At 40.4% G+C, this 27,500-nt stretch overlaps 3 protein-coding genes and 2 non-coding genes across 11 annotated transcripts in view; 1 reads left to right on the forward strand and 4 right to left on the reverse strand.

The window, feature by feature from the left end:
- Positions 1 to 18,739, reverse strand: part of specc1 (sperm antigen with calponin homology and coiled-coil domains 1) — a 107,872-nt gene extending 89,133 nt beyond the window's left edge. The window contains exons 1-2 of one of the 3 annotated variants that reach the window (XM_015035620.1): positions 18,721 to 18,739; positions 6,052 to 6,090 (exon numbers count right to left, since the gene is read on the reverse strand). The gene's annotated coding sequence lies outside the window, so the exon portion shown is untranslated. The other 2 variants (XM_015035621.1, XM_015035622.1) reach the window with 2 other exon arrangements.
- timm22 (translocase of inner mitochondrial membrane 22 homolog (yeast)) lies at positions 7,696 to 10,800 on the forward strand. The gene is made up of 4 exons (XM_015035625.1): positions 7,696 to 8,077; positions 9,028 to 9,224; positions 10,081 to 10,153; positions 10,251 to 10,800. The coding sequence occupies exons 1-4, from the start codon at positions 7,819 to 7,821 to the stop codon at positions 10,325 to 10,327; spliced, it is 606 nt and encodes a 201-aa protein (XP_014891111.1). The 5' UTR covers positions 7,696 to 7,818; the 3' UTR covers positions 10,328 to 10,800.
- abr (ABR activator of RhoGEF and GTPase) overlaps positions 13,186 to 27,500 on the reverse strand; it is a 137,857-nt gene continuing 123,542 nt past the window's right edge. For 3 of the 5 annotated variants that reach the window (XM_015035615.1, XM_015035616.1, XM_015035618.1), the window contains 7 exons: positions 17,598 to 17,657; positions 17,174 to 17,283; positions 16,951 to 17,090; positions 15,854 to 15,988; positions 15,634 to 15,739; positions 15,082 to 15,235; positions 13,612 to 13,701 (listed from right to left, as the gene is read on the reverse strand). In XM_015035615.1, the coding sequence (XP_014891101.1) occupies positions 13,612 to 13,701; positions 15,082 to 15,235; positions 15,634 to 15,739; positions 15,854 to 15,988; positions 16,951 to 17,090; positions 17,174 to 17,283; positions 17,598 to 17,657 (795 nt within the window). Of the gene's footprint in view, positions 13,702 to 15,081; positions 15,236 to 15,633; positions 15,740 to 15,853; positions 15,989 to 16,950; positions 17,091 to 17,173; positions 17,284 to 17,597; positions 17,658 to 26,899; positions 27,489 to 27,500 lie in introns of those variants that run through there. The other 2 variants (XM_015035619.1, XM_015035614.1) reach the window with 2 other exon arrangements.
- trnav-cac (transfer RNA valine (anticodon CAC)) lies at positions 18,525 to 18,597 on the reverse strand. Its single transcript has one exon. It is a non-coding gene; the product is annotated as a tRNA-Val (tRNA).
- trnav-aac (transfer RNA valine (anticodon AAC)) lies at positions 21,669 to 21,741 on the reverse strand. Its single transcript has one exon. It is a non-coding gene; the product is annotated as a tRNA-Val (tRNA).

Consider the following 27,500-nt stretch of genomic DNA (forward strand, 5'->3'; position numbering starts at 1 on the left):
ACACACTGACCTCAGAGGACACAGCTATTAATAATAAAGCCCCACTATCTGTCCAACGGGTTTGCTGTTTGACTTTCTGGCAACTGAAAACCAACTAGATGGTTCAGAAAATAAGCAATGATGACTCACACTTTGTAAGTCAATTCTCTCTAGATGAATAAATAGATATTAGGAGTCTTTTTTTTTTTATTTAAATGTAGAACAACTTGAAAACCTTCATGGTGGTAACACCTTGCACTTGTCTTTACCAACCTAATGACACATTTATTTTGATTCAAAGTGTATAAAGTCAGAGGAACGCAGCCAGAGAGAGCAACATATTGTTTGAGTGGGTTTATACATACAGTCCATCTCAAACAGAGTTCTGAGATAAGCATGGACTACCGTTATCTCAAGCTGCTCAACTGAAATACATATCTGACTTGAACACAAATGAATGCTCTGCACTTGTGACAGTCCACACTGATGACAGCAACATTTAAATGTTTTTTTTTGTTTTGCAAAAAAAAAAAAAAACCCTCTCTCAGGGGAAAATCTAACAGCAGTGCTGATGCTGTCAGAAAATGCAGGCAGCCCTGCTGGCATCCCATCTCTTTACCTCCTCAGCCCATCTTGTATTGTCAAAAGTATTACCACAAGGAGAACAAATTCAAACATGCTGATAAGATTTTCCAGAGTCTGATAGAAGCCCGTTATGAACTGATCCAGGATTAAGGCTCATCAGCGTTCTGACTGCATAAATTAGAGACTGCTGGACACGTTTTACGCCGTTATACAAAAAAAAGCTATTAAAACCTATAAATTAAGGTGCTGATTTGTGATGCATCCTCTAGCAAAATGGTAATAAGTGTAATAAAAATGTAACGTATATGATCATTATGTTTCAGCAGCTGCAAAGTCAGTTTTCTGAAAACATTATTCTGTTGAGTCCAGTCCTTCTTCTCTGGCCTGGTTGATGTATTTGTGAACTACTGCTAACTAAAAACAGGTTGCATGAGTTGTTTGTGGTAACAAAGGTCTGTAGGAAGTACTTTATGATTATTATACTGTCTTACTGTGAGCATCACCAGTTGATAAGGAAGGCCCATCTCACATGAGAAAAAATAAAAACAAACCCTGAGCAAAATGCCTTCCTAAAGCAGTCATGTGTCTTGAATCTTTATACATGCTGTCAGGTTAAAACCACAAACTTCTATGTTTTTTTTCTTGAAATATAAAGTGATGGATCAACACAAAGTAATACAGAGATGGGTTTCTACATTCTGGACAATCTGCAAACGGTGGCAAGCATTTATATTCCTGAGTTAATCATTCGTAGAACCACCGGTCCCTGCAGCTACTGTGTTTTGGATAATGTCTCGCAACTTTGCACATTTAGAGACTGAAGTTTTTGATGTTGCGGAGAACATCTGTGAACAAGTCTTGCAAAGAGTCTGTTGCAAGACGTTTTATGTCTTGCATTAGATTCTGAGTTGGATTTATGCTCAGGACCCGGGCCATTCTAGCACGTGGATGATGTGCACTGCTACTCTTTCCACTTCTCATGTCATTCAACATGCAGGCCACATAGTTCAGTTTTGGTCAGAACCTCGTTCAACATGTTGGCAGTGTAACCCACATGATTTGCGACAAACCGGTAACAATGGCTTTCATCCTACCGCTGTCATAAAAGAAGGAGCTGAAGAGTGTGTGACCAAAAGTTGTCATGACAACAGATTCAGTTTCTGCAGCTCATCCAGAGTTAGCATCGGCTTCCTGGTTGCTGTGCTACATCATGTCTTCTTTCTGGGACTATCCATAACTCAGGATATTGTCTTTCACATATGAAATGCATTGTAGTTTCTGTTTGTTGAATAATAAAATGTGAATGGGTCCAAGGGATAGGAATACTTTTGCTGAGCAATGCAACTGCAATCATGTTCAGAAGACAAAAGCAATAAAATAGCATCCTTGAATAGCATTCTTGTGTTACCTATATCCATAAGGGACAAAAACATAAAATATTGGAGAACAGAAGTGGATCTGAAAGTACAAAAACCAAGGGATACTATAATATCTGTAAAGCGAATGTAAGGTTCATCTAATCAGTCATAAACCTCATAAAAACCAGGGTTGGTTCATCTAGGATAATTTTCTTTCACTTCAGTATCGGGGCAGCTGAATGTTTGCCAACACGAGACAGAGATTAATGTCCCAAGTGTTAAATTAAGTCAGTAATCCATCACTACTAGTGTGTGTTTTTCCACAGAAGTAATTTGGCATCTCTGAATAGAGAAGAACATCACTGCAGCATCTTCTATTTCACCAGATGGACACGGTCACTGCAAATGTAGTTACCCGTCCCGAGCCAATTCGCTCAGAACCAACAGTGGAAGGAAAACAGTTCGTTTTCTCCTTGCCGTCCCTCTGCAGCGCCTTCAACGCGAGCCGTTTCCAGGACACCGGCGCTGGTGGGAGATATTTCTCAGAGTCGGCCCCAACACTGAGACGGGGACCTTGAATTCCCCTCTCAGCATCTCACATTCACACAGGCTCGAATTCCTCCCACTAAGCAGAGCAGTCAAGGAGATCACGAGATAACATTTTCTGGGTAATAAAAGGACAGTTTCGCCACTATACAGCTGGATGTGTACGTTCCCCACACAACCCCTGGCTATAAATAGCACAGCAATTACAGGAACCGCTTGGATAATGACTTGAACAGAAGATGAGAGGAGTCGTTGAGAAACTCTCAGCTCCTTGCTGTTGGACATTCATAACTACCTCCATCAATAACAAAGAAAATGCTATGGATTACCAGATTGTAGATGCTGCAGTTCTTAGTCTGATATCTTTACTTTTGAATGTTAGTTGCTGGACAGATCCAGTCCAAATCAAATTGAGGAAACGGCTCCATTAACAAATGAGCAATTACAAAATCGGATGTTTTGATTTTGCTCAGACTGCCATATGACTTGCACTTCCTGCGGCTTTTTAGAAGAACAGCCTGTCCTGAAAACAGCCTGGATCCTGCAGACAGTGTCCCAAATTAACCATGAGTAAAAAAAAAAAAAAAGAAAAGAGTCTTTAAGGTGGCGGTATTATGCGTTTCCCAGACACGTAGTGCCATTTTAGCAACTGAAGGTAACTAGATCACCTACAGCTGTTATATATATGCTGTATATATGTATATAATTATATTTTCCTTTAGATTTCGTAATTTAACACCTTGAAATTGGGCCTCTGTCTTTTTAAAAACTCATGGTCTTTCAAACACTCCACCTTCAGGAAGTCATCACAACATCCTGATGATATTGTTCTTCTATTAACCCTTTAACAACGTTTTTACCTGCGCTGCTCTGAGACGTAGCTCGTATAATGAGCTCAGCAGATGCGCAGTTCGACCAGGTGTTTGCTAATCGCTGCTGGCTAGTTTGAAGGATCTGAGTGGGTGTTTAGTGGGGGAGGGCTCCTCTGTAAGGCGGAAGCTCTGAAGCTTGGAAATCGTAGCTCTGAGGAAGAAGCTGCACCCCAAAGGTGGAGCTAGGTCCAACCAGGCGTTTGCACAGCTGAATGGTTGTCGTGGGAGATTGAAGGATTTCTCAAACATGCATATAAGGATCAAGGCAACACCCCAGGCATGTTTTTGATGAGGGAGTAAGATAAAATCATGATATAACCATCAGAAAATACATACCATCCCTTTAATGTCATACTATGAAGAAAATATGTAGTGGAAGCCTCCTAAAGAAAAAGTCCTTATATTAGAATTCTCTCATCTTTTCTGCCAAAAGCAACAGAAAACAGGGAGTGTTGTAATCCATTGTCCACTTCTCTCCTACTAATGCCAAGCACCCTCCACACTGAGATGGATGTGGAGTTCTTCGAAAACATGAATTCTCAAATTCAAACTGTCTTTGTTCCCCACTTGTAGATACAAATATCCTTCATAGTTATAAAAAAAAATATTTATTATTGAAGAATCTTCATTATGAATAAAATAATGATCCATCTGTTTACGTGGCAGGAGCAGAGTCACACGCAACATAGTCAGGACAGACCTTCTAGACGGGCCAATTAAAGACAGAAACTGCAACCTTTCAGAAAACTGCTGCACTAAATGCAACAATGGCTCGTTTAACTACAAAGGTAATGATCTAATGAGAAACAAATGGTTCGCTGATCACACCAGGAAGAACAGCTTGATGCTCCCAAAGGTGGTCCGGACACAACTTGGCACTAAAACCAACAATTTACACAAAACTTAAGCTGCTAAGCTGGTTCTGTTTTCCTTTCTTTTCGACATTTATTCAATGTCTCAACATTTTTAAAAAGCACCAGGAGAAAAAACTAATGGATTTAATATCTTTTGGAACATTTAAATTCTCAAGGCAAATCTATTTAAATATTTTTAACAGCAGGTTCCAGCAGCACCTCGGTCTAAGGTTTTGAAATCTGCTGAGACGAGATTTCCAAATCAACGTAAAAGAGTTTAAACTTAAAGCTACGCCCTCTGTTGTAAGTTTGACTATTTAAATAGCAACTGGAAAAATATGTATTCACAGTGCTGGACATGTTTATTTATGGAAGTGGTAAACTGCCAGAGCAAGGAAATAAATTCTGGAGTTGTATCTTGTTATAACGAGATACAAAAGTCAATAAAAACATGAGGATTTCTCTTTTTAGAGAGACATAAAAATACTTTCCATTGGCAGATTATGACTTCTTAAAAAGGCATAAAGAATCTCTCCGTCTTTCTCACTCTTGTTTCTTCCAGATGACAAACATCCTGTGAAGACTTGCAGTTTTATTATGTCTTTCTCGATGAAACAAGAACATATTTTGGTTTTAATAAAATATTAATCTCATTTTAACAAGTTTTGTATCTCATCATAACAAGATTCAGCTGCTGCAACATATCTGTCAAAACACCTCCTCCTAAATATCAAATATGCTCACTTTGCCACTTCTTTTAAGTCCAAATTAATGTTTCACCTTTTAAATCTAGGCCTTTTCCTAACATTTTTGATATGATCAGTATTGAAGGTTGGTTGATTTTATTTTTGCGATTTATAATAGTTTTAGATATGATGGTACAGCACTGTTTAAACTGTATTTAAACATGGCATTATAAATAAAAAGGTATTTATTTACTTGCATGTTTCAAATATTGAGCATTCAAAAATGGTTTGGCATGACAAAAATGATGAACATGTGGAGAAGCATCACATAGCCTCTGATAAGGATGGTGGAGAATCATCCAGCATACTTTGGGCCTGGATCTTTTCTCTCAGAACTGTAGTGCTTGGATTTCTTGAAATACTGGGGCATTATAAATAGATGTCTGGTGACCCTCCAGTAAACTGAAAATAGGTTATTGGATCGTTCAGAAGAATATTGATCTAAAACATATAGCCAAGTCAACAAAGAAATTAATACAAAAGACTGAGTTCGAAAACACAAATAGGAATATTTGCCTAAAAAAGCAATACGAAACCAGTCTCTGATAGACTAAGAAACATTAGTCTATCAGAGAATTAGGTTTCTGTCTCTAGACAATAATTAAAGAAACTAAGCAGATGTTTGATCGAGCAGATGGGATGTATTGATCGAGCTGGAACCCTGTTGAGCACACAAACCCCGCCGGTGCAGCGAAATTCACTAAATTATCTGAAGCATCCTGTAGACTTCCAACATCCTGCAGGCGAGATTCCCCTCACCTGTTCAAGAATACAGCCAGTTCCAGGTCCAATTACCCTGGAAACAACATGTCCTTGGACTCTATCATCCTATATAAAGCAGGAGAAAACACGTCAGCTATAAAATGACCGTGAAAACCCAAATTACTCCCGCTAACACTGTAAACAACCGTCGACAGTCACTTCTGCGTCGGTGTTGCCCCGGCCAAGCCAACACCGGTCCCGTGCAACTTAGACTCCTTCTTAAATGTCCGACACAAGACAGCAGTAACGTTAAAATATTTGGATTTTACCTGAGTGAACTGGAGAAAAATTAAGGAAAGCTGTAAGGTGAAAAAAAGATAGAAACATGTACTCCGTTTCTTCTCCTCACCTGTTCGCTAATGCGGCGAAGCTGCTGCTGCTGCTGCTGCTTTCTGTGATGCTGCTACCGCCGCCGCCTCGCTCACGCGAGTCATTAAAGTGACACCCGCTGACTGAGCCGGTGGGTGGAGCGCGTGCTGGATGATTTGGCGCAGTGCTCGAATAGGTTTCTGGGAAACGTAGTCGTTAATGCTTCAAAAATGAGAAATGGACAGGACAAAAATAACAAGTAAAACGGCATTTTATATAAGTTTATATAACTTATTGTATACCTTTTATCAAAGGAAATAACCCTGGGCATCAATGACTCTGAAATTCAGTATTATCTCTGTATTATATGGTCAAACTTTGAGTTTATTTGGCTTTCTTTGATGCCCTGGAGTGAGAAGAACAATGGCATGTTGTTTGCCAAAGCGAAGTTTTATTTATTTATTTATTTTAAATTTCTAATAAAAAGTCATTATTAACCTAACCTATTAACCTATTTTACTGTTGCTCACATATTCAATATTAATTCATTTCCTCAACTGTTAGTACATCAGTGAGCAATAGCCCTTTTACTCTTTGATCACTTTTGTACCAGGCATTACATTTCTTCCCCAAATCTCCCAAATTTTTCATGGTAAACCTAATTATATATGCTCAGGAATATAATCCAATGCTACTTCAGAGGTTCAGACAGAGGAGGGCCAATAATCTTTTATTCCATTTTGAAAGTGTTGATTTTTATTTTGATGGATATGAGTTTCTTGAGATGTAATCTATATAAAAAACACGTTAAAATACCACAACAACTCCTAACTTGTGGTCAGGAATTATTTGAAGATAAATGGTGAGCAATATTCTATGCGTGTGGCGAGGGAGCATGATTTAAATAAATACATGTTGGAGTTTGACAAATTTTCACCTTTCCCCTATATAATTCATGCAAAGAAAATGATTACGCACACAAAATTGGTCAAGAAGGAAGAATAAGCACTCTTTGGGGCCACTGCTTAGGGCAGTATGCAAGAGGGCAAAACCTCTAAAGGAAGCCAACTTAGGCCATGTGACTCAGATAAATACAAGGATGGTTTTGGGTCAAGAACAAAAGTTGAGATGACGTCAACTTTTGTTCACTAAGATTGATCAACAAAGGGAAATAAAAAGCTGAAATACAGTCGCTTTAAATGTTTGGTAAAGTAAATAAATCAATAAACAGTCGCTTTTTTTCAGTGACTGTTTATTGATTTATTTGCTTTATTTGAAAAAGCAAATAAATTAATGGAATTTGATAAAACACCATGTGTTAACCAGCAGGGGGTCCGAGTGGTGTTTCAATTCAGTTCAATTCAAAAATACTTTATTTACAACTTATTGCTGCATAAGTCTGTTGTCAACGGTGAATATCACGCCGCTGTCATTGTCTCTGATATCATGCCGCTATCAAAAATGATCTGCTATGTGTTTTAAAGACAATCTCCTCCCACACCGCTTCGTCTGCCCCTTATGCATGATGATTCTTCGGCTGACTGTGAATGAGCACACACACTTGGCTGTTATGTCGAATGTGCGGATGGGAGTTTAAGAGACAGTGGCGACTTTAAAAATATACACACTAAGAGAGACATGATGTTTCAAGTTGTGTTTTCTTCACTTGATCATAGATATTTTTTTTTCTACAAGAAAACAAACATTTTACCCACCAAAACTTAACTTGCGCTTAGAAAATAATTCGGCGAATCTGCACCCTATCAGCTCACAGCTAAACTTACATAGAGCAGTGTCATTGAGAAACATGGCCGCGTCCACGGGGGCTGCAGATGCTGCTGCCTCAGACTCTACAGGTCCAGCTTCCTCGGTTCCGACCATGGGCAGTCCAACGATCCAGTATAGTATGGTTCTGGAGCACCTGGTAGGGGAGAAGCGGCCCATTAAAGATCTGAGCCCCGGAGTTATGGGGGGTCTGCCGGTGCCTCCGAAAAGCGACGAACAGAAGATGATAGAGAGGGGAATGGAGAGCTGCGCCTTCAAGTCGGTCCTGGCCTGTGTAGGAGGTAAACAACCGCACACCTGGGGATAATTAGGTTATGAGTGAATACAAAATGGTTTATGGTTGTCACTTTTCTTTCAAATGTTAGAAAATCAATGTGGCATAGATCCGAGGGAACATAAAATCCAGAGCAGCCAACTTTTAGAAGTCACTTACTATTTTATTTTTAATAAAGTCCATCATTTGTGTGTCATTTAATCTAAGAAAAACGTAGTTGTTGGTGAAAACCTCTGATGTTCTTTGGGGAACATTAGTAAACAAAACCGCATCATGAAGACGAATACAGGTCAGGGGTCAAGTTGAGAAGTTTAACTACCAGTAGTTCATTTTTGTCCTCTGTAGAGGACATTTCTAAACTTGAATATCTCCCACCCCCTGCATTCTACTGAATTAATTCCTTTTGGTATCTAGAGAGGACATTTAGGGCCTTTCAATGATACAATGAAGGGGTGGGACTTTTTGAAGGGGAAGGCCTTTTTCTAATTCATAAAAATGGCGTTCATCAGTAATAACATTTTATGGGAAGAGACAAAGTAAGTGCATAAGTATTCTACTTACCTTACAAAGACTGTGGGATTTAAAAAAATGGTGATTGGACAATATTTAATTTTCCTGGTAATCAGGAGGATATAGGAATAACAGATCACATAAACCTACCAAGTTGTTTGAACCATTTATGAAGATAAGCTTCATAAATGAAGCAGCTATAGCTGCTTCGCAGAGAAGAACCAAGCCAAAAAAAACACATGCATCTTGTTCCTTTTACGGTTTTTCATTACTTTGGTTTGGCCTGTCCGGTAAAATTCCAATGCAAAACAGCAAAGCTTTTGGTTGTAACGTGACAAAATGGGAGGCAGATTTAAAGATGATTCTGAAAACGCTGATGAGAGTGTGTTCTTCGCTTCTAGTGACTCCTTATTTGTATCTGATAATGGAGCGTTTATCTTTCCACAGGGTTTGTCCTCGGAGGAGCTTTTGGTGTATTCACAGCTGGTATCGACACCAATGTCGGCTTCGACCCCAAAGACCCCCTGAGGACGCCGACGGCTCGAGAAGTCCTGAAAGACATGGGCCAGAGGGGCATGTCGTACGCCAAGAACTTTGCTATTGTGGGCGCCATGTTTTCCTGCACCGAGTGCATCATTGAATCAGTGAGTGGCATCATTTCCGGTTTTGTCCGACGTGACACTGAATGTGACATTTTGTATCGTCATTTTGATTGTGTCTTATTTTTAAAAATTATTATTGTTGTAAAGAATTTATAATACATTTTCCAAGATATTTAAATATCGATCTTGCCGTTTTAACCTCTGAGGAAAGGTGTTAGAGCGCCCTCTGCTGATTAAATCTGAATATTACTCAAAAGGGCTTTTAAATCAGGAACTTGATCACAAAGTGAAACACATTATATTTATTGATCTGTCTGTTTATTTCATTCATTTACACTTTAAAATAAACATATCACATGTTACAAAAGTTTTGAACGATAAGTAGTTGGAAGAAAAAAATATCTTTATAGTCTACCCCTTCTCTGAAAAGTTAATTCAATATACCATTAGCATCTAAGCATCAATTAACCATTCATATAAATACATCTTTAACTGTAAAACAAACAATGTATATAAGAAAGATATATTATCTTTGTAATGATGCAGCACTCTACTGACACAGATGTATGTTTGAAAGCCTTTATTTCTGTTAATTATGATTTTCCACTTGCAGGTGACGAAAAGATGAGATTTAAAATTAGAATATTACACCAGACCAATAAAAAAATTATGTAGAAATTTAGAAATGTGAAATTAATAAAAAGTATGTTTAATACCTGCTTAAAAGTTATTTTCAAGACATACTTTTAACCCGACGAACGGGCCTCATCTAAACTTGTATTCTAATTTATCGAATACGACTTTGGAGGGGAAACCGCAGTCTTTGTCCTCCATTTGTTGTGTCTCTGTCCCCTTGAAGGTAAATCCATCAGTGTTTTTGCATCCATTTGCTTTGCAGCACAGAGGAAAGTCTGACTGGAAGAATGCGGTGTACAGTGGCTGTGTGACCGGAGGAGCCATAGGCTTCCGCGGTAGGTAACCTCCTCCTTTTCCACTGGCTTCACCCTAAAACTGGGCTCCACTTCATGTCGTTTCTCCATTTCTCCTTTTCTTCTGTCCGTCGCGCAGCTGGTCTCAAAGCCGGAGTCCTCGGATGTGGAGGATTTGCTGCATTCTCCGCTGCCATCGAATATTACTTGCGATGAGACGAGAGGCTTTTACGGACGAGAACTTGTTTTCTATGTGGACTTGCTGCGAGGAAGCCGGGGCACAGAGAGGAACGTCGACGAACGTTTGCTTCAGGGACTCTGCTGGGACCTGAACAGCGCTTGGGGATGTTCCTGCGTCTCCAGTCACAGAATCTCATGAACAAAGAAACTTCCGCACCCGGGTCCTGATACCGAGGCCCGGAAACCCGCTATTTGGTTACAGACTCGTTATATAAATAGACAGGATGTAATCAAGTAGGATTATTTATATTAAAGTTTGTTTTTTTTAAGCGGTTCGTTCACTCAGTAATTTTAACAATAAGAGGTATTCTAGTTTCAATTTTTCTGACTTCAGGACTTTTCTGAAACATGCAATGCCTCTTTCTTTGTCGATCTGTGTGTACAGTATGATGGCACTACTAGTTATCATTGTGCTCCCGATTATGAATTAAAGGAGATAAGAGGATGAATGCTCTTTGTCCTCATTCTTCCAAAAATAAACATAGTAAAGATATTTAACGGGCTTTTATCCTCAGACCCCTTTAGTGATGCCCTTAAATAAAATCCATCACTAACTACAAAGTAGATCACGTCTCTGAAACCTGCAGTTCCCCTCCAAACCAGTTGGTGGCAGCAGTGATGTATGCTTAGCATGTATTTAGAAATATAGGCGTGTATTTATTGCTTCAACCAAACATTTTCTTTCTTTAGTGAATTAAATGTAAAATACAGATGTGATTAACTTTTAAATCATGTCCAGTCTATTGGATTCACTGGTGAACTCCAGCTGCAGGAGGATCTCATGGTTAGTGTTGTTCGAGTGTTAGGGTTAGAATCCTTAAGAAGATCTGTTCTTAAGGATTCTGCAACAATAATGTGGGAAAAGTGACGGAGGTGTAAATACTTTCTGGTGGCTCTATAAGATTAGTTAAAGAAATTAACATATGGACCTATGAAATTAATGTTTGTCAAAGTCTGTGTGAGCTGGTGGCATTTGGAAGAGTCATTGGCAGCAATGACGGATATTGGCCACTAGAGGGTGCAACATGCGCAGATTTAGTCTCCAAACAAGCTGAAACCGTCGAGCATTTCTGAAGCGTTTTCCAAATCAGTGTGGCTGCTGGAAACAACAAGTCTGATACATGATGTTATTTAATGCTGTTAAAATATTTATTGCCATCTTCACATTTAAACACCATTTTCTAAGCAGCTATCATTACCAATATGGGAAGACAGCGTTATGAAAAAGTCGTTACTGATTTCTTTTGTATTTTTGTCACTCCTCAACGTTTAAATATATCCTAATATCAGTCGAAGACTACTTTTTTTTCAGTTTTCAAATCACTACTTAATTTATTAATGGAGGAATACATAATCCTGGCCTCACGAGAAAAAAGTTATTGACCCCTAAAGCTAGTAACCGGTCGTTCCGTCATTGGCAGCAACGACAGCAATGTAGCATTTGGGAGGTTTTGGTTTATCTTAGGTTTTATGTTGGATACTATTTCTGACACATCTGCATTTATCCAGACTTGGTACCGGCACTAGGAATCACCGGGTTCTGACTCCTTATGGCCGCATTCGACCGCTTGTGACTGCACTGACCTCTCTTTAGTGATTTCTTCTTTCTGGCAGTGATCAGGACCTGGATGTGGCTAGCTAGTCTGTGTTTAATCTCAATTATTTAATGTTTTAATCAAAGACCAGGTATGTTTCGATCTCTTTTTCGTCTTTTAATTAAAATCATCCTTTAAAAACCGCTTTTTTTATATTTACTTTGATAATCTTTAATATTAACAGTGTATTAATCTGCAGAGTTAAGGGTGACAAAAAAACCCAGAAAATCTACATTAATAATTTTCACAAACAGACACAAAGTGAGTGCTTCAATATTTTTTTTTAATTTTACTTAAAAAGAGGGAAAAAGTTCACATGGACATTTAGTCGCAATATTACAGCATATTGAAATTCTTCTCAAAGGAAGTAAAATACAACAGTTTTTGTTTCTTTTTATTCTTATATTAAAAATATCAAATATTACTAATTTAGCAGTGCTTGCATTTTCTTAAGATATGTAGGCTTGATAGCAGAAAGGTTGGCTTTGTATCGATTTCTTTGTTCTCCTTCCCAGAGACGACCTACCTTTGTGTTACCCGGCTGGATTTCACCGACAAGCTGAACATGCAATGAGGGCGTCTACGCAAAATCGTCCTACAGATAACACTGGTGCAGCAACACACACTTGGAACAGGCTTGAAATGCAAGAAGAAGCAGAGGAAGAAAATAAAAGCCAACTGTTCCGTTTGTGGTGTTATTCCCCCCCCTTCCCCGCCCGCCGTCAACCCTCGTGTGCCCTCGCTCGTCTACAAAGTGATCAGAACTGAACTGGCAGATTTATCTTCTCAGAACGGCTCACCGACCACGCGGTGATACAAAAAAAAAAAAAAAAAAAAAAAAAAAAAAATGTCTAAAAAACCAAAACAAAAAGAAACATCACTACCTGGATAAACTTCAAAAAGACAGACTCCTTAAAGAGCGTCTCTAGTTGCACAAAACTGTACAGGCACAAATATTATATATATATTTTCAAAATAAATAGGGCTAATTTTGGCCAAGACTCAGCGGAGAGGAGCGTCCTCTGTCCCTACGGAGACAATCCTTGCCGTTTCTTGGAATGGCTTTCCAGCCGCCTCGGAAGTTTGCTTAGTCCCTTTAACACAAATTCACGCTCTCAGTGGAAGACATCCACAGTCCTACTCTCTCTCTCTCTCTTTCTCTCTCTCACACACACACACGCACACACGAAGCCAGGAAAAACCAGAAAGGAAATAGAAACAAATGAGGAACGTTATTATAAAACACGTAAATGCCGGGGGTTTTTTTTGTTTTTTTTTTTTGGTTTTTATGTTTGTTTTGTTTTTCTGGAATGCCTCTGATCAGGAAACATAAACTCAGATATTGTCCTGTCCACTGCTACAGGCTGTGGTCTCTGCCCCGCTCCCAACCCCAGACACCCGTCTGAACATTTCCCCGGTGTGCTCCCACAGAGGCCGGTCGCGTTGCCGCCGCAAAGCGTTCTCCGAAACCGCCCTCGGAAAGCGTTTTCGTCTTCCTCTTCAGATGGGAGAAGCGAGGGATGGCAGCAGAGACGAGCGGTCTGCTGGGAGCAGAGCTGAGGCTGGAGCGCTGGGTGGTGGGGTGGTCTGAGGTCTGGGTGGAGTCGCGCTGCGTCACCCCCGCGGTCCGGGCGAAGACCCCGGCGGGGTGGCGGCTTTTTTTTTTTAGACGTCAGTGGAGAAGTAGAGCGTGTTGCGCTTGAGTTCGGCGAAGGAGATCGGAGGATGCTGCAGGTAGTAGAGCAACACCTGGACCTGGAGAAGGAGAGGAGGAGTGATGTAAATAAACTAAAATTAACAGAATTTATAGGCTATCTTAGGGCTGGACAATAAATCAATAATATATATGGTGATAGACACATGATCAATATCAACAGATGATACGTCTGGTAGAATTTTCAATAATTTCGCTGAACTCTGATCCAAACCACATGGAATTCTGGGGGATGTAGGCAGAGGAAAGGCTTCAGTCACTCAACCTCTGATGACAAGCCAGGCTAGGATAGTGGCTCCAACTCGGTTACCGAGCAACAACCTGTTGAGTAGTTTCATGTTTCACCACCACCCCTCATAATTGCTTAAAAATTATTTTAAAAAATAGTGAAAGCTGTGGGTAAAACAGGAAAGGTTACAACACCAGTTTGGCAGCATTTCAGGCATTTAAAACAATAGACTGTGACTGAGTCCAACATGATTTTGTTTTGATCTAAACCAGAGGCCTCGTCATCCAGGCCTCCAGGGGGCAGTGTTCTGCTATCGTTAGAGTCCAGCACACCTGATTCAGATGGATAAATTACTTCCTCAGCACTCAGTCACCCTCTAAAAAGTCCTGCTAATAACTTATTTTTTTTTATTCTGGAGTGTTAAAGTAAAAACACATCTAAAAGTTGCAGAATATCCGCCTTTAGCTCTGGACCAGCGTATTCTGTCACGGTTAATAAAATTGTGCCGAATGCATAAAACCTAGATTTGTCGAAATACTTTGAAAACTTTGAATCTTTTTCCACTTCACAGCTATGCACAACTTATCAAATAAAATCCCAGGAAACTAGACTAAAGGTCGTTGTTGGAACGTCCAATATGCGGGAAAGCTCAAAAGCCATCAATTCAAGTGACTGTGAATGATCCCATAAAAATCTATTTTTGAGAAGTTAGCAATTGTTAAAAAAAAAAAAAAAAAAAAAAAAAAAATAATTTACATTTTGGAACCGATTCGAGAAGCATTTTTCTTCCAAGTTTAATACATCGCATAAACATTGGAGTAAAGGTTTTTGAACACAAATTGTCCTCAGGACAAAATAGGACCCAGCAGAGACCTCCTGCATTTCCACGCCGCCCGGTTTATGGTGTTTACTTCAGACTTGTTTATCCAGCTTAGAGAAGACCTCTGCTCACATGAAACCCGTCAGTCAGGAGAGATAAATAGATGGTGAGAAAGCTAAATACAGCTGGGAGAAAGGACCCCGCTGAGACGGGTCAGTGGGCGATGTGGGAGTCGAGTTAATCTAGAAAACATGTGCAGCGGCAGCAGAGGAAGCTGCTCTTTCTCACTGTCCGTCGTAAAGATTACCGAAGGAAAACCACAGGAGAGTCACGGAGTGAGAATTTGCATCTACCGGCACTAAAATCGTGTACCTGTGCCATGACATCATGTGACCAGATGTCGGAGGCGCACGTGATGTGCTGTCCCTTGGCGCTTTCTGACTCAGAGGGCCGGAGCAGGGTGGGTCCGAACACGGTGGCCAGGTTATGGAGGGACATCTTGTTGACGGGCTCCTTCTCAGCCACCCTGCAGGAACAACAGACAGGAAATATTTCGTTACAGGCAGACTCTACAACTCATTTTTTAAATATGAAAGCAGTTATTGAAATGCTAGTTTTAGAAGTTTTCCTGCAAAATTCGCACTGGATTTCCACAACAGAAAGACGCTATAATAGCACAGAAATTTTTTTTTCTTTCTGTAACCCCAAAAAGTCTGGATATGGTTGATTTTTTTAAAAAAATCTTTTCGAAAAAGTTGGATCATTTTATTTAATTTAAAGCCTAATTTCCTGCATTAGATAGTAGTGAGATTTTTTTTAGGGTTAATAAGTGTTATGAACGAAATGCAGCTCTAAAAAACAAATAAGAAAAAAGAAGTATCTCTTTGCATTGTAAACTTTGATGGTGTGAGTGTTCCTGCGTACCTTTTCAGGTGCTCCAGCAGAGTGAGGAAGGTCATGAGGTTGGGGTCGGGCAGAGAGCGCAGAAGGTGCATCATGCAGTTCTCCTTGGCTGCAGGGTCTGAGAGAGCTGAAACAGACAGGAAAACACATGTCCTATTATGTCCTGACGCCCTGTTTTTTTTTTGTTTTGTTTTTTACTTTAAGCATGATCTTCTACAGCTGAGCTGGAAAGTCCTCCCACCTATGCCCTCCATGAAGGCTGGGTAGAGACGGTCTGTGAGAAGAGGCTCCGGCAGCTCCCTGAAATACAGCTTGAGTGTTCCTGCGATGGCGTTTATGTCCATGTCACTCAGCATCACAAGGATGTCTTTGGTATCTGCGAATCACGAAGACAGACCCGTTAGAGAGAGATCACACAGCTTCATCGTGGACTTTCAGCAGAGCAGCTGCTCTCTCTTTAGCTCCTTCCTCAGCGGACAGATGCAGATGGGGGTCAAGGTTAAAAAAAAACAAAAAAAAACCCCAACAATTAAAGGTGATCTTGACTCTGACTGGTCACATCTTAGGGAGAAAAAGCAGCTGTGAGGGAAGTTGAGAGACTGTTACTGAACACAGGACAGGAGCATCTGACAGCTGCTCCTCCTAAATACTAAACCCCCCCGACACAGGAAAGTTGAAAAATGTTCAACTTTGTTGCTGTCGCGTCCCGTGTGTTGGGTTTCACCCAGAGCGCCAACGACTTTTGCGTGTTGTTGTCATTTGCTGCTGTGTCGTTGTCATTTGCTGCTGTGTCGACCCCCCACGATAGACGCAAAAAAGCTAGCAAGGGTATATTAGCAGAGTTAGCATTAGCCTTAACTGCCTCGATTCGCACAACGTGCACAACTCAAACTTCTGCTTGCCATAAAAGTTCCAAGAAAAAAAAGAAACTATGTACATGTTGAATATATGAGATTGCAAACTCCTGTCATGACCAAATTTAAGACAGGCGAATAACATATTTAAGGAAAACTTACATTTTGTTTAATCAATTTAGGACATTTTAAGTGCTGTGATGCTGGCTGTTTGTTGCTCAGCAAGATGCGTCCGTCTACTCCTGCAAACTGTTTGTGTGTATCATAATAAACAACAGGCACAAATGCGGTGAGGCTTGGTTTTTAACATTTGTCCAAAAACAGGAAATGAACATACTTATAGAGTTTATTAGCATAAACCTGGTCCATATGGAGAAATGGGAGCTATTTCTGGAGTCAACGCTCGGTTACAGCGAGACGGATTTAGACATTGTGGGTTTCAGATCTAGCAGTACAGAGCTAGGAATCAGAGTGGAGGCCTTACTTGTGTCGAATGCTAATTTGAGGGCCTGGATGTCCGTGGCCACCCCTGAGATCCTGTAGATTCCCACTTCGTCAATCCCCCTCTTCTCCACTTCCTCAATGCACTGGCGGACGATGTAAGGCACCTTGGAGCGCTCGCGCCTGCGGACGATCACAGCCGTTAGTTCTCAGTTGGCAAGCAGGTTAGAAACCAGACAAGCGATTTAGCTAGCCACAGCGCTTACTTTGTGACCACGTTGATCTTGACTCCAAACACCCCGCTCTGCTTTTTGGACGGCGTTCTCTTCAAGCTGAGGTCCCGACTTGTAAACTTCATGGAAAACTCCACCTTAATCTGCAGATTCAGATCCAGATACACTGTAAAATGACTCCTTCAGACACACAAATGCAACTGTACAAACATCTCCGAGCTGCTCTGCTTCTTGTTATCATGGCAAAAATACAGATAGTCAGATCTGTTTGGGAGTAAAACGATCTGTTTGGCTTCAACAGAGCATCCAGCTGTCATTTGCACTTCCTGTGGATCTGGCCAGAAATACAGCTGTGCTAAAACAGTGTTTAATCAGAGGAGCTGCCTCTGCTGAACACAATAAATCACAGAGTACTGCTACAATTTAACTTTAAAGAGGACTTTGCCGTGATTCTTACCCCGTTCATCTCGATGACGTCCATATGCCAGTTCTTGGACTGCACGGTCTGTGGGTCCAGCTGAAAGACACAAAAGACAAATACAGAGGTTAAAATCTATTTATTTTTTAACCAAATATGGGCAAATCACTAAATCCATGTGGTCATTTTTCCCCAGAGGGGAGCTGATAACGCTGCCACATTCTGGCTGAAAAGAATGACAAAGTAGTGCACAGTTGTTAGACTCTTGTGGTATGCTAATATTGAGAAAAAGCAACACATTATCACAGTATTAATGTATTCACATTGCTCTAATCTAAAACATCTAAATTTCTCTCTCAAAAAACAAACCAAAAAAAAAAGAAAAAAGGATAGCCTTGTTTTTGCCAGCTGATTGAAAGTGTGCAGTAATATGTTGGAGTTGGGCAGCACTGTTAGTTTATGCTCCATAAATCCAAAGAATCATTAAAAAACCCCGCAGAAATATCTTAGTAGGTTCTTGAACGATAACTTAAGAATCAGAATATTCTTCTGGTGAAGAAGAAAAGATGATTTATTAAACATTTGCTGCTTTAAACAGCAAATTACTTGCAAAAGAAAAAAAAATCTTACAAGGTATATGTAGTCTAGTTTCTAGTGCCAATATCTTAGCACACTTGGAAAAAGGAAAACTTTTTACAAGTAGCTTTGCAGCAAGATTTCTTAATTTTGATGAAAAAGAGCTAGCTCTCTGGGAAAATCATTTCCAGTACAATATGAAATAATCTGTGGAACTACTTCTTTTTTGTATCAATAATTAAGGTGTAACCTACTTAAAACAGTTACTTCAAATTTAGTTTAGTCTTATTTCAAGTTCTTGAAGATATTTTCTCTAGGAACTAGACCAACAATACCCCAGTAAAATTTTGTGGTATTTGCAGTGCTAATCTGTGCTGTAAAAAATAAAACTGTTCCTGCCCGGTTTCGAACCGAGGACCTTTCGCGTGTGAGGCGAACGTGATAACCACTACACTACAGGAACTGAGTGTCACCCACAGCTGTCAGAGAGAGACAAGCATCTGTCCCTCTCTAACTAGACGCATGAAGAAACAGAATGGCAGAGAGGGCACAAGCACCATAAAACTTTAGAGAAATAACCTTTGACCTGCTTTTTGTGTATCCTCTGCATCAAATCTAAGTCAGCTTCAATGGGTAAAACTACTTCCTCGCAGCTCCTACTTTAGGAATGAATGCTTCCAAGCACTTGCCCCTCGGCGGTCTCTCCGGGGTCCAACAAAAGCTCCAGATTGGCCCAGACACTTGGCCTGCTCTTCGATACATTCTCCGAGTCTGAACTTCTCATCCCACGAACCCCTTCAAGACCTCAGCGAGGGCAAGCTGGTGTTGTTTTAAGCCTCTTGGAGCCTGCGCGCTTTGCATGAGGCCAAAACAGCCAAGTACTTTTTTATTGTCGGTTTTAGCATCTGCACGCCGCAGTCATGTCATTACACCTCTGCACACCATTAAACATCCTCTCTGAGTGCATTTCATTAGCTCATAAAGGAGCCATTTAGTTCTCCTTTCATGCATTCCTATTACTGTTCCAGGCTGTTTTCCCAGCAGGGTGGGAGTTTGTGTCAAAGGATGGGTAATCGCCACGACTGGGTCTGTAAACGGCTACTGCTAGGAAGGGAAACTGGATGCATTAAAAACGCCTCCTGTGGCTCACTGGAGTCTCAAGGAAAACAATTCTTTTCATATATGTGCTCCCCATTACTCTCTGCTCATTTGAAAAAAACAAAAACACACAAAAAAAACCTGATTAAATATGAATGTACGCAAACAGGGTTGTAAAAACAAGGAGGATCCATTACAGGCAGTGGCTGCACTCAGTGACCCTTCTGAGATCTGCATCTCCGAACTGGGCTTCTCTTTATTAAAAGAAGAGAAGAACTTGACCTACTGGCCTTCTCTCGGCTTTTATGGGAAATGATTTATTGTGACCCGACGGGCATACATGGAGCAAAACGACTTTGTTTTAATGTAAGCTGAAAACTGAAACAGCAACTCTTTTCACACTAGTTATTTTTGTGAAACTTCCAAACTATTACTTTTTTAAAAGTAGTGGATCTGTGTGGACTGGCTCGTCATAGCTTAATAAGAAAAGAAAAAAACAACTCGCTATTTTGATTTATCTCGACTCAATTTCCACATTAAGCTGCAAATGTAGGCTGAAAGTTTTACGACTGAAGGGGAAGGTTGAATAGTGTCAAAGGAAATACAAGTTACAACTGCTTAGAGAGAATGTTTTGAATCTTTAGCTTAGCACTGCTTTAGCCATGCTCAAGATTTTGTTTTTGATTTTGATGCAATAAATGTTAACCCATCGTCACATTTACTTTTCTTCTCCTAAATTAATTGTTTTTTTCGAGGCCTCACCATATTAAAAAAACTCACCAAATGTAATGAAAATTGTCTACCTCGTAAAATGTTTGGATTTCAATGGAATTAAAAATGGGCCTGGTCAAACGACTCTCTAGCGCCCTGTAAATTGAGATGGGTCAACTGGTAAATATGAGAGAGCTGGAATTGGTACATAGATAGATCCCCCTAAAACAAGGTAAAAGTCTCTTGGAGGTTTGTTGTAAACCCAAAACGAAGTTGGCCATTTTGGTCAAAGGGTAATATTTGGCCGTTTCTGACTTTTAATACATGTTGAATTAGAGCAAGCTCCTCCTAAGGATTTTGACCTACCTGCTACATGTTTGGCGAGTGTGCTTAAGAGACGGGGGATTAAAAGTTATCAAAATGTTGAGTTTTTGTGCATTTTTGTGAGTTATTTTGAAAATCTTTTGAAATGTTTTAACGTTCACGTAAAAAGGTTGAAGTACACCAAACTTTGGACGAATGACTCCTCTCGTTCTCATTCTTTGGAATTCTGATGTCAATATTGACATCACCACCTCCTACTGGAGCGAAGGTGTTACTGCTCTTTTAAACCGAATGCCAGAAGGCAAAAACAAAGAGTTCAATCTAAAATATATATATGCATATATATATATATATATATATATATATATATATATATATATATATAATAAAATAAATCTCTGGTGTACTGTAGAGCTTGGGCTTAAATGTCAAAAACATGTTTTCAGGGCAAGAAACAATTTAGGTGAAAATGAGGAGTGACTTAGTGACAGGGTGAGGTGTAATCTTGAATGACAGGGTGACAGTCTGGGAACCAGAAGGAAGGGAAGTTAAAGTAATACAGAAAATGCTTGGCACTGGAAAAAAAAAAGGTAGATAAACAAACACTGGACATAATTATTATCTGAAAGTGATCAGTGGCTAAATCAAACTATGTAGCAAATTTAAATGGATGATCTCGTAGCATAAAATGATCTCATATAGCATAAAAGAGATGAAACCTTACTCTTGGCTGGTTTACTGTATCCTCAAGGACGTAAATGCACAGATATTCATTTCTCCTTTTTGGCTGATTCGGACAAATGTCCTTTTATTGGAATATCAAAGCAAATATTTGCACTCGTGGACTTGTACAAAACACAATGAAAGTCAAAAAACCAACCCTCCCATATAAATTCTCCGTATTTCATGGTGTAATTTCAGATAACGTCACCATGACATCCAAGATTGTGCCAAAGGCTTTAGCTTAAAACGAGCAAAGAAATCCTTTAAACCTACAGAACATTCTAGTCATGCCATGTTCTCAATAAGTGCATTAGCTGTATTTTAACCATGTGTTGCTCTTACAGTGAACCCTACTTACTTACATGTGAGCACATGGCCCACTAAACTTGACCTCACATATTTCCCTTCACCTCTCAGCCCTTCGGTGTGCTCAGCAGGAAGCATGCAGCTCCACATGATCCAGCCCACATGTAGACAGAAAATCCACGTCTGATTTCTACATCTATTCACACTCCTGTCTGAGCTCTCTGCCATTTTCACACAAGCAGAAACATTATTTGTTAGCCAGGTTGTTACCCAGTCGGACTGACCTGCAGGCACGGAAAAAAGCTCATAAGTCACGCTGTTTCACAATCACATTATTTCAACAAGCTCCTGGAAGAGACAAAAATAAAATGCTGTTCCCGCCCGGTTTCGAACCGAGGACCTTTCGCGTGTTAGGCGAACGTGATAACCACTACACTACGGGAACTGGCTGGCTGTCCCCTCCCCCTCTGCTGCTCTTACTCAGAGCTGCAGCACTGTGACTGGGAGGGTTCACAGTTTCTCTGAGAACACGTGGTCAGACTTTAGGTCCGCTATCAATCTGCTTCAGTATTTACATGCTGTGGACAAATCCTCCGGGGAATAAGCGCAAAAAGGTGTTAAACTCTCTCGTTAAACAACAAAAAAGGAGTAACTTTGTGTAAGTAATGAGAGGTAAGAGTATAACTGTAGTTAGACAGCCTCATTAAATTAACACTACCCATAATAAATCACCCTATTTCTTCTTGGTGTTGACAACCTTCGAGAAAGAACAACTTGATCCTTTGATCTGCAGGAAAATTATAATGAATTGCTGCTTTAATTCCCCCTTTGTGTTTAATCACAGTTCTCCTGCGCCTGCTCTCTGGCTGATTAAATATTCATTCAGCAGCAGAGAGCTTTTTATTAGTTCTTTAATTAGAACACGGTGCAAACTGCACGCCGGCTTGGCTTTAGCAGGATTACAGGAAGTGTTTGTGCAGCGAGTCCCAGCTAGAACATCACCCTGCAGTGTGTTTGCTCTCTGGAATATAAGGAGCGTGCCTATTTTTAGATGTCCTGGTCACATAGGCATATTGCTTGCATGCTCATCAGTGGTGAGTCTTTTTACTACATAGCTGAGGATGGCATCAGCGCCACGGGATGCGTTCAGCTCAGCTGCCATGTTGCCTTGCCTCCTTACTTGCACATTTGAGCCAACAGACAGGGATTTTCCAACAACCGATGGTTGTGATTTTTAGATTTGTTACCTTCACATCCAGTGTATGGAATATGCCTGTAAACAGGAGCTTATGGATGAGTACTATATGTCTGGAAGACGACTCTGCCTGCAGCCCAGATGAGTAGAAGCTCTCCAGCTCACTCAGCAGGGATTATCTCATAATAATAGCAGAATAAAGGAAGTTAAATAGTTTTTAATGACAGAGTTCTGAGTAAATGTTTCATATGATTTCAAAATGCAATATTTTAATACATTAAGGATTTATTTTTCTTATTAGCACTTTCTTGCAACCTTCTGCCAGTGAGTAAAGCCTGAGATCATTCCTGAATAACTCTCTAATAGTGGTGTAGTGAGATCTAGTGCCAACATAAAAAAGTGTTGGCACTAACCGTTTTAATGCAGTCAAGTTGATGTATGTATCCCACTAATGCCGAATGATGCATATTCTACACATACCAAGAATTATTCTACACTAGTGATCAGAATAATCAGTGCAGAATCAAGTCAAGTTGGCGTGTGTGTCCCACTAATGCCGGTCAGTGCATATTCTACACATATCAAGAATCACTTTAATTTATTCTACACCGATTACAGTTTGTCTAAAGACAAAGTTTGTGATTTGAGAACCCTGCATTCTGTTTGTAAAAAGGAAAATTCTCATAACCCCATCTCATGAACCCAGTATTGTGTTTTGTTTTGCTCAAGAATCTGATTTTCCAAATACATTCGTAACAAATGTAATTTCTTCAAACTCAACATAAAACCCTTACCGTGAGATTGTTTTATTGCGTACGTATGTCCTGACTTAATGTGCCTTGCCTGAGAAAGAACACACAGGTTTTATTGTGACATAGAGATGATCTATACCAGTGTTTCATTTCCCCTGATAAACCCTCATGTTTTCTTTGGCCAGCTCTGCAGAGATGGTTTTAGACACAATCTTTTGCGGATGCGGCACAATACGACGCTGAGCTCATTACTTCGGTTTTCTGGTGATCTGTAATCCTTATCTCTGACAACATGGAAGCAATTAGATGATCTATATGGGTTTCCAGGGAAGTAAAAACAGCGTCTTTAACTGCACATAAGCAATATAACGTGTCAGTTTGCACAAAGTTTCATCTCTGCCCTGATGCGATATTCAGCTTTTTGTTCGGTGAAATAAAATCCTCACTCCCTATCTATCCATTTCAACGTGTAATGAAACTCAAGCCCTCACCGCCTACATAGAAGACCAATGCCTACTCGTCATCCTGCAGGGGCAGAAGCCAGCCTGCACACTTTCAGCCGTACCACTAGAAGCCAGGAGGTTATTCTAGGTATCAACATGAGAATATTTTACTGACCTCTCGGAGCTCATTTAACCAATCACAACGCAGCACACAGGAGGGGATAAGCGGGGGGCCAATAAAGGGCTACACCCGCCGGTGGGGACAGACGGAGATTTATGTGGCCCACATAAAAGGGCCATTAAAGGGCTGGCTGGCATTTTAAGCAAGAGCGAGGGATGAAAGCCTAATATCTCATCTGCACTAATCAACATACTTAAAAGGAAGAGTATAATTTTGTACGAGGGCTAAAATGCAGAGGAGGGATGAGCGAGGTGGAGGGCAGGTGATAATGGCTACATGTTCCTCTCTCTGATGGTTAAATCCAGCGTGATGGCTGCATTGTTTTCTCTGCCAAAGTAACACTAAAACCCACCCAGGAAACAGATAACAAAACAAAAACAAAAAAAAAAAAAAAAAAAAAAATCATCCAGCAAAGAGCCGACCTGTAGCTACTTCATCTTCTTTTGCTCTTTTGTTAAGACACGTGAGATATACGGCGTCTGGTTCCAGTCCAATTAGTGTTCCTAAGTCAGCCTCCCATCTCATCTCGCTGCGTCTTAATTAGGCTTGGCTGTCAACCGAAGCAGGAAGAACATTTCCCCGGTCTTCCTCTGTGCCCTCGCAAATCTTTTCTCATGCAGATTCCTCTGAACAGAAATTAGATAACATGCTGCTTGCCATAGGTGCACCCGAAGAGAAAAAAGCAATAATGTCTGCTGCTTTCCCTGCCTTGCTCAGTAATCACAGCGATGCTTTCTTTGCTCTTTTTTTTTTTTTTCCCTTTCAGTTGTTGCAAATTTGGTAAATTTTTTTTGGACTGTAGAGTTACAAAAATGCTGGCATTCCGGGTTTTAAAATGTAAATATAACAAAAACAAGTACATGAATCGCTTCATCTATTCGCGAAAACACCCTAGAGGCTTTTGTTATGTTGCCGTTTCGAGCGATGAGCTCAGATGATTTAACATCCTGTCATCTTTGAGAGAGGTCCCGGTTATGTCGGGGCAGAAAGGCAGCACAGGGGAAGAATAAAGGGAGAATTGTACAAGAGCTGATAGGATCAAAAGGCAACTATGCAAGCGCAACACGAATTTACTCAGCCAACAAAACAAAAAAATAAATAAATAAATCTACTTTGAAATGAATGAATGATTGTAAAAATGAATGGGGCCTTTGAGACATGATGGGTGAGTGGGAGATTTTTCTGCAGCTTTACTCTATGTAAGAGAATCACTTTTTATATACTATTGCTGACACTGAGAAAACAGTGTGAGAGGAGAAGAAGAAATCAATACCAGACCTATGGGTCAATTCAGTAAAGGCTGGCCTTAAGGTGTAATCCCCCTCTCTTATTCCTCTCTGTCTGACAGCAGTCAGTGTTGCTAAAGCAGCTTTCGAATAATGGAAGACATCAGAGGTCAGGTAAAGTCTCAGCTTGGTCACAGGTGCTGAAGCGTCTGATTATGCACACTAAATCAAAGGCGAAATTCTGCCGATGCGCTCATAATGAGGTGAAGACTGCTGAATAAACATGCGCGAATGCAGAGCAAAACTGCCTCACAACATCTAATTTTATATCTCAGTTAGTCATAGCTGAAGGGGCACGTGAGCAGCTTTGCATATAATCAGAGCTTGCTTGTGATATTTCAGAAGCAAGAAAAAAAAACATCTAAAAAAAAAAAAAAGAAGCAGCTTCTCTTTAGTTAAAACCCTGCATTTTAAGTATGGCTTAATAAAACTTGTATGCCCTGAAACCGTATTTGGGCAAATAAAAACATGATTTGCAAATTGTGTCTGAGTAATTTATACTGAGAATTAGGCTGCTGACAGGAATTTGTCAATTTTTAGACTTTTTAAAACACACTATGGCTACATTCTACCCAGTAACGACTATCAACACTCTTTGGTGCGCAAGTTGGTACTGTAAGAAGAAGACTCAAAGTCATCTACTGTCTGTATCAGTGGGGTGTTGAAAAACAATATCAGAGGAGGCAAAGTGACATGTCTTAATTTAAATCATACTGTGACAGCGAGAGAGTGCAAGACTTCAGCAAATAACAGGAAGACCAAACAGACTACCTCAAAGTTTCTCTTTTTATATCCACGAACTTTCAAACCCATTCATGGAAGACAAAGGCAAAGAAAACAAACAAACATGGCTGTTTTAAGAATGCTATTTACTGAGCTAATTACTAGCATGACACGCTAATGTCAAAAATCAAATTCATTCATGTCTGTTTTAGATGGGTATTATTACATACCTGAAGAAAATGTCAAAAGCATTAGAACTCAGTACTTTTTAAAGAACATGTTCTTACAGCTTTTATAGACAAATTGGATCAGGCCAAATTCTGCGTCTGCCGGTCAAAGACAATATTAAAATACTAACTTCATCACTTCAACCTGAGGGTAATATCTCAAATGAACAGCGGAGGGAGCTGTTTTGACTACAAAACATCTCAGACACATCGAGTCACTCATTTGTTTTGTCTTCAGCAGGAAATTAAAGGGGCAAAAGACACTGGAGGGAGTTAAAAAAAAAAGAGGCTGAGATGAGCTCATCGTGGTAGAAAGATTAGATAAATGAGAAAGTCAGAGATTTCCATTCTTGATTAGATTATTGTATAATCCAGGGAAATAATAATAAGCTCTCGTGGTTTCTGTGCTGCGTCTTGAAACATTAACATTGTATTCCATCTCAAGAAAGTGTGATTATACCTCCTCTTACAGAGAGCAATAAATTCATCTTCCACAAACCCTCATTTACCGGATATTAAATCCATCTGAAGCCATTTCCTGCAACAATCCTCTCGAATAAAACTTTGCTTTCTAACCAGGTCACGGCATTAGCATCACTACCATCCATCACATATAGACCCATCAGATAAGAAGAGTCAACTCCCCACTGGACAGAGCAAACAGATATGCGCTGAGAATAAAAGAGACGCTGAACTAACAGATGGAAGTGACACCGTGATGAATGCAGCGGGACAGATGCAGCAGAGAGAAGATAAAAAAAGCAGAAAGGAAGCAGCTTGTGTACGCATGTCAGACCTTTTGTCTCAGCAGCTTGCTGCGGACGCGGCCCCACAGCTTGGCCCCCGTGTTGGAGTGTCTCTTGAGCACCGGGGTCTGGGGCTGGCTGGACAGATTGTGCTGGTTCTGGTCCACGCAGCACTGCTGCTCCAGACGCTCGCACATAGAGTTCAAGTTTACATCCGACACCAGGATCTCCGTCATCCCAAAGCCGCCGAATCTCCCCTTCCTCCAAAAATGCAGGTGGGAGGAAGTGTTGAGCTTGAGGAGAAGGCAGGGGTTTGGAGGAAGGATCTCCACGTAACCCGTAACGGTTAGACCAGGTGCTGGAGAGCCGAGAAGCAACGAATAAAAAAAAAGAAAGAAAAGAAAGTCTTTTTAATTCAAAAAGGAAAAAGATGAAGAGCAGAACGAGAGCTGGTTGCTGCCATGACCTCTCCGACAAGCCTCATAAAAAGTCCAGGTAGGATCCTGCTTCTGCGAGTTCGCTTCACAGTCAGCCGCCAGCATCTCCTCACTGTGCAATCTGACTCCCACCACGGCAAACGGAGGCAGCGAGCGCTCCGAGAGGCAGAGAGAGAGAGGAGGGAGAGAGGGAGCCGAGCAGGAGGGGTGAATG

Source organism: Poecilia latipinna, unplaced genomic scaffold, assembly GCF_001443285.1.
Source record: "Poecilia latipinna isolate Pla-1442-1.1 unplaced genomic scaffold, P_latipinna-1.0 Scaffold340, whole genome shotgun sequence".
Classification (NCBI taxonomy): Eukaryota; Metazoa; Chordata; class Actinopteri; order Cyprinodontiformes; family Poeciliidae; genus Poecilia; species Poecilia latipinna.

Bases quoted from the DNA above. Each gene is read 5' to 3' on its own strand.
- timm22 (XM_015035625.1), top strand. From the start codon at position 7,819: ATGGCCGCGTCCACGGGGGCTGCAGATGCTGCTGCCTCAGACTCTACA. The intron at 8,078-9,027 runs GTAAACAACCGC...ATCTTTCCACAG, and splicing joins GGTCCTGGCCTGTGTAGGAG to GGTTTGTCCTCGGAGGAGCT. The intron at 10,154-10,250 runs GTAGGTAACCTC...TCCGTCGCGCAG, and splicing joins AGGAGCCATAGGCTTCCGCG to CTGGTCTCAAAGCCGGAGTC.